General features: G+C 36.6%; 2 protein-coding genes across 2 annotated transcripts; one reads left to right on the top strand and one right to left on the bottom strand.

Annotated features, from left to right (window-relative positions):
* LOC104714537 lies at positions 4,214-5,793 on the top strand. Its single transcript, XM_010431938.2, has one exon. It carries the CDS (start codon positions 4,280-4,282, stop codon positions 5,654-5,656), a length of 1,377 nt encoding a protein of 458 aa, XP_010430240.1. The 5' UTR covers positions 4,214-4,279; the 3' UTR covers positions 5,657-5,793.
* On the bottom strand, positions 5,963-10,493 carry LOC104714536 (coatomer subunit alpha-1). The gene is made up of 4 exons (XM_010431937.2): positions 10,334-10,493; positions 9,957-10,189; positions 9,250-9,744; positions 5,963-9,149 (listed from the first exon to the last, which is right to left on the bottom strand). The coding sequence occupies exons 2-4, from the start codon at positions 10,162-10,164 to the stop codon at positions 6,202-6,204; spliced, it is 3,651 nt and encodes a 1,216-aa protein (XP_010430239.1). The 5' UTR covers positions 10,165-10,189; positions 10,334-10,493; the 3' UTR covers positions 5,963-6,201.

Below are 11,189 nucleotides of genomic sequence, written 5' to 3'. Positions count from 1 at the left end.
CAATTTTCTAATTACAATTGTTTTTTAACTACAATTTTTTTTATCAATCTCTAGAGGGGAAAACACGTTCAAAAAGACCAGACAAGATTTTATTCATAGGTACTGAAACAAGACTACGGTTAGGTAGATTAATAGGGTATGGTTAGCTAGGGTGTGTTTTAATTAATTAGTTTTGGTGATTTCCTTTCTATGTTAGAGGTCTGTCTCTCTCTCATGGGACAAACCAAATGTAACAAAAAAAAATAAAAAGAATGGTTTGTCTTCTTTAATATCTTCCAGTATCTTTTTCCCTCCTTTAAAAACATTTCACTTTACATTCATCTTTTTTTCCCAACCAAAACAGTCAAATTAGAGTGAAACTCTATGAGTACTGGTTGTTAAATCCGGAGAATAAAAAAGTTGCAAAAGAACATCCGATCTTAGTTCTAATCGACAAACTCCGGGGTGAACAAGCCCGGTACTAGGACAATAGATTACACGAAAGCAGAAATTACACGAGGTAGGTTACGCATGATCGATGATCAGTCCATAGCTCTGTTTTGTTTTCTGATGAAAATATACGATTAGATATTTAGAACAGACTGTTTAGGAGGTATGTACCAACTTGTTACCGAGGGTACTGTGCAAGTTCCTCTGTAACTATACACCAAACAACTTTAATTTCTTGATCGTCACTAGAAACATTGGTCCTTTTTAAAACCTTTCTTAGGTTACGGTTTGGATTCTCATACTATGTGAAGCAACATCTATATATTGTTATGCGGAAATGCTTTCACCTTCTCGGAGTCACTTCTGTCTACAAGCTTTTGATGACTTCTGATCTAATGTCTTCGTCCGACTAGTCAAGGCAGAGTAGAGGACGGTATTTGGATATTGTAGCTTTAGGACTATACACCCTTTTGTAGCTTTGATCTTAATATCACTCCAGTCTCCTACATCACTTTCTTCTTACTCCATATAGTTTCTATCTTCTTAAAGCCTCGAAAAGAATTAAAAATTCAAAATAAAAACTATATGGAGTAAGAAGAAAGTGATGTAGGAGACTGGAGTGATATTAAGATCAAAGCTTAGACAAGCCTTGGTTCATTTGTGTTTCCATACTGTAGGAAATATTATTTTGCTTGTTGTCTGAGACTTTAAAGCTGGTGATCTTGACTAGTTAATTGTAAATACTTTTTATTGGAGAAGCCTTGTCTGTCGTTCTTATGTTTGTTAACATGTATTTGTCTTCATTGAGATGCCTACGGATCAACCCATAAATGTATACAGTATTTGTTTTTTTTATCGCTCCATTCCGTTGTTGATTAATTTGTTATTAGTGACGAAGACTCAAAAAAAAACATTAAAATTTTCACTAAATCATAAACTTTTGAAATTGAAAATTTAAAATGATCCAGCACGGGATTTCAAAGACTACTATGCATCAAAAAAGATTATATAAAGCACGAAGCTAAAGTACTCATGTGACGTTGTTGCTAAAAGATAAGAAACAACTTTAAAAGACTTAAAAAAAAAAGGAGTAATAGGACCTGCAACAAGAAAAATCCACAAACCTGATTGGTAAGTACACCACAATCACAAAATACCAAAAGCTCAACACTCTTATTTCTATTAATGAAGTATCCCTGTATTCTTCGAACTGTTTCTGCTACGATGTAGAGATATAGTTTGTGGTCTTGTCCACTTACACAAGTTGAGCATAATTCACCGAAACTTGAAGCCACAAAATGTGCTAATAATAGCTAAAGGGGAGACATTGATTGCAAAGATTCTGATATGGGGATTAGCAAGCGTCTCAATGAGCATAACCCATCCTTTGATGAGCACCTTGCCACATGTAAGTTTATCATTATTGTGTTTGGTAGATCACCATATTGATTTACAGAAAAATGTAATGGCCTAGGTTGGTAATGAAAATGCAAGCTAAATTCATGTGCATGTAAGTATGTGACGGAATGTATTATGGTTGAATCAGTAATTATGCTCATGATCAACTTTTACACAATTTATTTTTAAATGAATGCATAAAATTTTCAGGTCATCGCAGTCCGGGATGGCAAGCACCAGAGCAGCTTCACAAGGAAAACGAAAATGAAGCAGTTGATATGTTTAGCTTTGGTTGTGTCCTATTTTACGCTATTGGGTCACCATCCTTTTGGACGTGAAACTGATCTTGATTTCAACATTTTGGCGAACAATAAAGTTAACCCCTCCAACGTAAAGCATCATGAAGCTTTCAACCTCATCTACCAATTGCTGAAGATCAACCTTAATTTACGGTAATGCCATATTCTTCTTGTCTACTAATTTGGAATTCACTTAACAAGACCACCTTTTAATATGCAATTTACTTTTTTAACCATCCAATGTTTTGGAACTCTGATATAAGAATTTCTTTTCTTCGGGATGCTAAGTTGAGCAGACTGATTCTATAATCTTGATTGTTTGATACTAGGTACTATCCCACGGAAAACTGTGGGATGAATTTTTTTTGATGAAAATTTGTAATAATTTATTTTGTTATTATGTTTTTTGTAATGGTATGTGATTAAAAATTTGTTGCTTATATTATAATTTTTGTATTTTAAAAATGTTTATTGAAAACCTATCAATAAAACATTTACATTTAATGAATAAAATTGTTTAAACTTTTATCAATTAAATGAAATCCTTATTATAGTTGTGAAGTAAATAAAAAGATATAACTTAACATATAAAAAAAGCAACTAAATCTTATCTGTTAATTTTTTTTAGTACGAATTAGTTCTGATTCTAATAGATTTTGTTTTTTACATTTCTACAATTTCTTTTATTTGATTTATCTCATATTTTCGTTTTTTAATTATTTATATTTATTTAATTAATTAATTAATCTTAATTAAGTTTTTCTAATGGCAATTGAATGTACTTTTTTACACATTATAAGGTTACTTATATATTTGTACTTCTCAATTAATATAGTAGGATATATTGAGCATAGTTTACATTGAATTCTATAAAAATATACATATATTTTGTGTAACATCTTACATATATTTTAAAAAGAAAAGTAAAATAACAAAAAAAAATTAGCAAAACATTTGTATAATATAAACAAAACATAAGTAAAACATAAGTAAAATACTTTTACATATGTATTTTTATAACAAATAAAATAGACTCTCAAATATCATACTAATTTTTTTTTTTCGCGCTATAATTTTTTTAGTTTATTAAAAATATATATTTATATAAAATTTTAATACAAGTTTTCAAGTTTCATGTGCTATGCCTTGAGTCGGTTATTTAAAATGTATATTTATATATAAATGTATATAAAAATGTAGATTTATATATATATATATATATATAATGTTATTAACACCAAACTTACATTCGAAAGGCAAAATGTATATTTATCAAGTATGATTGTATGAACAAACTCGCCATGTGAGTTCAGTTAACCGAAATCGAATCGATCTGGTTCATTCAGTTCTTAGAAATTATTGCTGAAATTAACCTAATAAATCATCGGTTCGGTTCAAATTTTGGTTAATGAATTGTTACCAAAATTTTTGGGGGTTAACGCTAGGTCAAATTGGGTAAAATCAGTTCAATTTATATATTTTTGGTTTAATTCGATTTAATTTCGGTATACATTTTAGTTTACTTTAGGTGTTTTTTAAATTCTAATAAAAAGAGGTAACCAATCGGTTCAACGAATTGTAAACTGAACATGATTCAAAATGAAGCCGAATTTAACACATTGCTAAACCAATTTGAACCAAAAACATAAAAATCTGGTTTCGACCGACCGGTTCGGGACAAAAGAAGAAGCTCTTCTAGCTATTATTAATTTATCACAGAACTTTGCTTGTAGCCTTTAAACAAAAGAAGATAAATGTAGCCTTTAAACATCGTCGTCTTTAGTCTTTAATCACAACTTGAATCTGGTTACTTTGAATTATTCTGAAAATAATCACAAATTAATGGAGGCTACCATATGTTTTCTATTAAGATAGAAAAATCCACATAGGCTTATATGTCGAACACTCGAACTTAGTTAGTCGGGGGAAATGAAAACATTGTTAGATACAATCATACAATGCATTTAATTTGGAAGGTTGTGGATCTGTATTGGCTGGTGATAACATTAAATACGCTATAAGCACTAAAAAAATATAGAGAGCACTGAGTTAAATCACAAAAGAAAGAAAAAAAGACAGAGAAATCATCACACTCATTACTCAAAATCTCTCATATCTTTTGTTACTCAAAATACTCTTTTTACAACAACACTATGGCTTTGGAGGGGGAGTTCATATCAGCCATTTCTGAACTCATATCTATGGAGGACCCTTGGGAAGTGGATAATGGGGATGCTAATACTGAAATCATTGCACGCATTGTTCAGATAAGCTATGTTAGTAGTGTATTCTGTGAATATGCTATGTTTGTAACGCAGCAGGAGTCGGAGCTCATGTCACTCATTACTCAAACCATCTCTACCTACAACTCTATGGATTTGGATTCGCAGCCGGAGCCACTAAGGAAGCTCATATCATTCATCACTAAGAAAGCAGATCTCGACAACTACATAGATCCCTTGTTGGAGCAGGATTTGGAGGTCTTGCCACTCTTTGGTGAAACATTAAGTCTTGAGCCAGAACCTGAGCTCATATCACTCATTCGTAAAATAGTCTCCCTCGTCATGACTATGGATCCAAAGTGGGAGAAGCTTATGTCCTTATGCCCTCAAGTAGCAGTAAGGTTGGAAAAAGGAAAACTACACGTTGATGAAGAGTTCTCGTGGGGAACCAATTACAAACTGTGTTGTTTCCCTTTGTTCTGGTTGAAGTTCAGGTCAACAGGAGAAGACGCTACCCATTTTTTCTGCCGTGGTTGCAATGGCAAGAACCATGATGAACATAACAAGGCACCTGTTGAGATCAAGCACCCTCTTCATCCAAGACATTCTCTTCAGCTTGCTTTGTTGCAAAAGTCTCATGAAACGAGGCAATGCTATTGTTGTGATGAAGGTCTCCAAGAGCTATTTTATTATTGCTCAGCTTGCGACTATGGTATGAACATAGCTTGTGTGGAGAAACCACCAGTCTTTTCTGTAGACCATTCGAAGTGGCATGAGCATACTCTTGCTCTGTTTCCAAGACAGAGTCCCTTTGCTTGCAGCCTTTGTTCCTTGACACATACAAGCTGTCCTTTCTATATATGTCCCCCTTGTGACTTTGTGGCCCATCAAAGGTGTATCAGCTTACCACGTCTCATAAGGATATCTCGCCATCCCCATCGTATCTCTTTTACTCAATCTTTTGGTCAAGGAGATTGGTCTTGTTGTGTTTGTCGTAGAAAGATCGACAATGATTACGGTGGTTACTCTTGCATCAAGGAAGGTTGTTCATATGTTGCTCATTCAAAGCTTCTCCTTCATTGGACAGAAGATATATGTTCTGTCCAACGATCATCATATGACTCGACCATTTTGCTCTTATTGCAAGAAGCGTTGTCCACACAAAATAGTTTTGGAGTCGTCTGGTTCAGTATTTGCTCCACTTCTTGTGTTGGTTATTTTTTGTCTAAAACGGTGAACACAACTGGTCATCGTGAGTTTCTACAGCGGAGGGGCTACGGGGATTATGAGTTCTCAGCAATGAGGTAGAGATTTGTGGAATCTTGTTCGAAAGTTGTTGTTGTGTTTTCTGATGTGTTTAACGTTGTTGTGTTACTATCGGGTTCAGTCGGATCAATCCTTTTTTTTTAAGAAAAACTCAAATGATAATGAGAAACATGTACCGATGTACGGATCAATAAATGTATACAGTATTTGTTTTTTTATCGCTCCATTCCGTTGTTGATAAATTTGTTATTAGTGACGAGAGACTCAAAAAAAACATTAAAATTTTCACTAAATCATAAACTTTCGAAATTGAAATTTTAAAATGATCCAGCACGGGATTTCAAAGACTACTATGCATCAAAAAAGATTATATAAAGCACGAAGCTAAAGTACTCATGTGTCGTTGTTGCTAAAAGATAAGAAACAACTTTAAAAGACTTAAAAAAAAAAAAAAAGAGTAATAGGACCTGCAACGAGAAAAATCCACAAACCTGATTGGTAAGTACACCAAAATCACAAAACGAAAAGCTCAACACTCTTATTTCTGTTAATGAAGTATCTCTGTATTGATAATGAATCTGAACTGATCAACGGACTTGAGATGGAGAGCATAGCAAACCAGATGCGTCTGCACCAATCACTGCTAGATCACAGACTGTGCATATGTTTCCTTCTTGGCTTGGTACAAACCGGGCCGTACAGTAAGGACATGAAACGTCTTTCTGTCCTTTGTAGATCGGGACATATGTGGACCCACATATCACAAACGGGTTTCTGAAGTCGTAGTTTAGCTTGGTTGCGTCGGTCATGTTACGTTCAGCGGCTTGCACAACTTGTCTTGCCATCTTGGCCTGGTTCTCCACTGGGTTTGATTCCAACAGCCTTCTTGCGAAATTATAAGCAGTTGCGAGGTTCTTTGCCTTGTAGCAGACGCCCATTGCACTAAGCAGCGCGAGCCGTAAGTGAGGTGTTTGGAGGTTGCAGTGAGTGAAGTAAGCAGCGAGCTCTTGCTGCCTCACCGGATCATCTCTCATTTCTCTCCTCCTGAGCTCCATTTGAAGACCAAGGACATATTCTTTAACGATAACGATTAGTTCCTTAACCTCATCGACTTCTCTTCTTGTCTCGACTACCACTAGAGGGATGGTGTGGAGGATAGAAAGGAAGAGACGGAGAGCCTCAGTGAATTTCCCACTTGTTGTGGCTTTGTAGCCAGATTTGAGCTTCTCGTCTAGCTGAGAGAAATCATAAACAAGAGCTGGTGGGCCACGGACGTTGGGACTGGAAGACTCGCTCAATCCTCGCTCAATGGCAAGTGGAACAACAGGAGATGAAGAAAACGCACGCAGATAGCTATGACTGCCATTGAACAGATCAAGAAACATCGATTTCAAAGGTGTAAAGTTCTTTATACCAAGCTGTCTGTGGAGCAGACGCATTGCAGTGTCGAAGCTTCCAGCTGCAGCTTGCTCAGCAGCAAGAGAAGATTTCTGGCTCCAGATCTGACTTACGGGCATACCTTGGGGAGGTGTCACAAAAACCGAAGAACGTGCATTAGCAGAGGCTTTAGGAGTGTCAAGCTCTGGTGGGAGATCCAAGTCTTCAAGTCCCCATCCAACTTCCTCATCGTTATCTTCTTCACCTCCTTCAGCAGCCGCCAAAATGTCTTCAATGTCTCTGTTTTCCATTCCATCAACATTTATGTCAAGTTCCTCACCCCAATCGCCATCAACATCTTCTTCATCAGCAGTACCTCCTCTGTCTGCACTCTCAAGTCCTCCTTCAAATATTCCTTTCATCACTCTCAGAAGAGGCCAATCACCACCACACATGACTGGTGTCGGTGGCATAAGAAGCGATGGAGTTTTCCCTTCAGGCAATGAGGGCACGTTGTCTCCTAGCTCGGTTGCCAGTCGCTCAGCAATATCATTTAAGCCATGAACCGAAGCCGTGATATAAGCTAGAGGCAAATGACCAGCATTCTCCAGAATTTTAACACGCTCTTTAACATCTCCTAGGTAGAGAGCATTGTGAAACTGACCCATCACGTTGTTCTTCACTTCCGCAATCTTCATCAACTTTGAAAGCTTGTCCAAATTACCAGTAATGAGATAAAGAAACGATAACCTCTCAAAGTTCTTTGTCTGCTGGTATGCAAACTCAACAATTCCAGAATTACCTTGGCGAAGAGCCTCCACCCCAAGTTTATACCAGTGGTCTTTCTCGTTAATCTGTGTAGCGGACGCAACAGCCACACTGATGTTGCCACTTTCAAGAGCCAGGTTGAATCGGATCCTCTCATCTTCAACAAAATGGAGGGCAACCTCAGGGAATCCTTTCTGCTGCAGGTAAGCAATCATAGCCTGTCCACATAGCTGGGAGTTTTTTATCATGCTCATTACATGATCATATCTCTTTCTCAGAAGTGAAAGCTTGAAAATGTACTCGGTTGCATTAATGGAGATAGCATTGTTTTTCCCATCCCGATCCAAGCAAAATATTGTATTACCAGACACCTTGGTGATATAGATTGGGACATCCAGGGTTCGGATGATTCCACTATCTCCATTCGGAAGACAGTACTTGATATGATTCAAAGTCGTGTAAATGAAGACACCATTATCGTCCCAAGCTCCACTTTTCACACGTATCGTCTCATGAAGCGTGCACTGGAGAACAAGTTTTTTGCTCGCGATAATTATAGTATGTTTGCTGAGCAAAGCAACACTCTCCATATCACTAGACCAAACAACGTACCTAACAAATGGTGTCTGAAGTTCACCAAGAACAAGCCTTTGCTGGAGGTCAAATATAACTACTTTATCCTCAGATCGACAAAGTAAATTTCCAGTTCCGGCATAAAAGATAGCATCGGTGGGGATAGGAAGAGAACTCTTTTTAACCACCTCATTCTTTAGATTCTTGACTAGCACCTGGCTGGTGCTTTTCTCGAGAACAGCAAACCGGTTACGGGCAATGAATACTGCAGAGCCACCTGTCCCTCTCTTTGCATCTTGCACAACGTCACTCCTGCCAACACTATCTTTCGGTATGATGTACAACTCATAAGAACCACCATCCAGATCTGAGCAGATCAAAACTGCATTTTCAGTCGGACTGTATGATAGAGTCCTCGGACTTTGATTCAAGCTTGGAGTACCAGGACGCCGTATAGGGATAACTTGGGAGTCTCTTTGAGTAGAATATTCGTAGTACCGCAAGAATCTATCCTTGGCATAGAACAAAGAATCACCACTCAAAGCAAATGCAGGACGTTCTCTCTCAAGTTTGAACACGATCATGCCACTGTCATGTCCTGCTGCTAGTAAATTCATCTCAGGGTGAACTGCAAGAATCCAGAATCTATCATGTTCACGACGGAAAGTTTGAAGTCCAGTTCGCTTGGTAGCATCCCAGACACGGATGCTCTTATCTTCAGAGTTTGATACAATTATGTCCTGTTTTGCATGGAACATAACAGATGAAACGTTATTCATATGGCCTCGCAATGTATCCACCTCCCAAGCTTTAGTTTCTGCAATGAAATTAATTAAAAAAATTGCATATCAGTATAAAATTAATGATTGATGGCATATAAATATTGAAAGCACAAAAGTATAACATCAAATAATTACCGTTCATACGCCAAAGCTTTACTTGGCGGTCATCTGCACCAGAGACAATAAGAGGCAGGGAGGGATGAAAAGCAGCCCAGTTTACACCTCTGTCATGACCTTCAAGGACGTACTTGACAATGGCATCAACTCCACCAAAAAGATCACTATTCATCTGAGTCAACCTCATGATGTCATCAGCAGGAGAGACAGTCTTCTTCCTAAGAGCACCAATATCCCAAACACGAACAGTCTGATCTAAGGAAGCTGATACAACGAGGTCTTCTTTTGGGTGGAAAGAGGCACACATAACATAATGATTGTGACCAGTCAAGACAGAAACACAAGTCCGTGATTGCCAGTTCCATATACGGATAGTCTGATCGTCACTGGCACTCACAATCCAAGGGTACTCATGATGGAACTGAACCGTGCGGATATAATCAAGATGCCCAAGAAGAGTGAAAAGGCACCTGTGTGTTTTGTAGTTCCACACTTTAATCTTGTAATCATCCCCTGCAAGCATTAAGATACTAGACAAGCATTAAGATCATAGTCATACAATATATACATATGCTTTTTGAATCTAAAACACACTACAAGGCTCCCTTAACGCAAGATCCATAAATCCAACAGAATCGAGGTTGGGACAAATCAATCATACGATTCACTACAGCTAGCTAAATCTAAAGGTAATGAGGAGAGCAAAAAAAAAAAAAGGAATATACCTCCGGAGACGAAGAGAGACTGAGAATTGTGGAAGTGAACACCACGAACAGGTCCTTCGTGCTCGTCGAATCTATCGATCAAAGTACCCATACGATAATCCCAAAGCTGGATCACGCCACTGTGCAAACTCGCGAGGATCCATGGTCTTTTAGGGTGAAAGCTAAGACCCTTAACTCTGTTATTCTTCGTCTCGAACTTTGTCAACATAGTAATAATCTCCCGATAATGCACTCTACATACAAAAAAACAAGATCACACACACACAAAAAAAAACGAAATCACGAACAATTCATATGAGATTTTGCAGAAATAGATCTAAATTGCAGCAATTGAGTGAGAAATTAGAAATCGTAAAGAAAGAAACAATGGTGATTACCACAGATTCAGATGAGTTCGGAAACGAAACGAAGAAGGAGAAGAGGAGGAAGAAGAAGAAGAAGGTATAATAGATCTGAGTGAGTCGCTATGCCTAAGAGAGGAGAGGAGAGGAGAGGCCAGATCTCGAATTCTCTCTTTTGCGTTAATTTGGGATAAAAACTTTTATATATTGAGAGATGAATTCCATAAATATACCCTTTTTACAAAAAGGATTGATGTTATTGGTCTAATGATGCAATTTTTTTTTTTTTTTTTTAACTTTAATTTAACACGAAAGTTTTGATTATTGGTCTAATGATGTTTCTAAAATAATACCTTTAGAAAATACCTTAAGTGAAATACCTTTTGTTTGTAATATTGTTACTACCTTAAATGGTACAGTATAATATAATTGATTTGATGTTAAAAAAAAAAAAGGGAGATTTACTTTATATTAAAGGATCAATTCTAATATTATTGGTCGAATGATACAATTTTAGATGATTTTTTTTTAACTTCATATTAAAGGTGAGTATTTTTCTAAATTTTTTATATTGTTGAACATAAGTGAAAAAAAAAAATGTTATGCATCATATGAAAAAATCACCAAAAACAAAGAAAGAAATAAACCTAAAAAAAAGACTGTGTATATTTGTCAATCGAGTTTATATTCCGATTAGGCAGAAGAACAATGCTTGACATCTCTTGGAGCAAAATAGTAAATCTCCAATAGTTTTACTTAAACAACAGTTTTGGTGTTGTTGCTATAATCATAAAGAAGTAGAAGTGAAGACTCTACCGTAAAGTAGAGAGTTAACTAAAGCAAATATTGCATCAAAGAGAGTTAGTTTATTAGGGACTACCTGACAAAGGCA

This window comes from Camelina sativa, chromosome 9, assembly GCF_000633955.1.
Source record: "Camelina sativa cultivar DH55 chromosome 9, Cs, whole genome shotgun sequence".
NCBI classification, from domain to species: Eukaryota; Viridiplantae; Streptophyta; class Magnoliopsida; order Brassicales; family Brassicaceae; genus Camelina; species Camelina sativa.
This window is presented reverse-complemented; position numbering and strand designations above follow the sequence as displayed.

What these genes read in the sequence shown, in the direction of transcription:
- LOC104714537 (XM_010431938.2), top strand. Translation starts at nt 4,280, where the DNA reads ATGGCTTTGGAGGGGGAGTTCATATCAGCCATTTCTGAACTCATATCT.
- LOC104714536 (XM_010431937.2), bottom strand. Translation starts at nt 10,164, where the DNA reads ATGTTGACAAAGTTCGAGACGAAGAATAACAGAGTTAAGGGTCTTAGC. An exon ending in GTCTCTCTTCGTCTCCGGAG is followed by an intron (nt 9,745 to 9,956) that starts GTATATTCCTTT and finishes TAATGCTTGCAG; the next exon opens with GGGATGATTACAAGATTAAA. An exon ending in AAAGCTTTGGCGTATGAACG is followed by an intron (nt 9,150 to 9,249) that starts GTAATTATTTGA and finishes ATTTCATTGCAG; the next exon opens with AAACTAAAGCTTGGGAGGTG.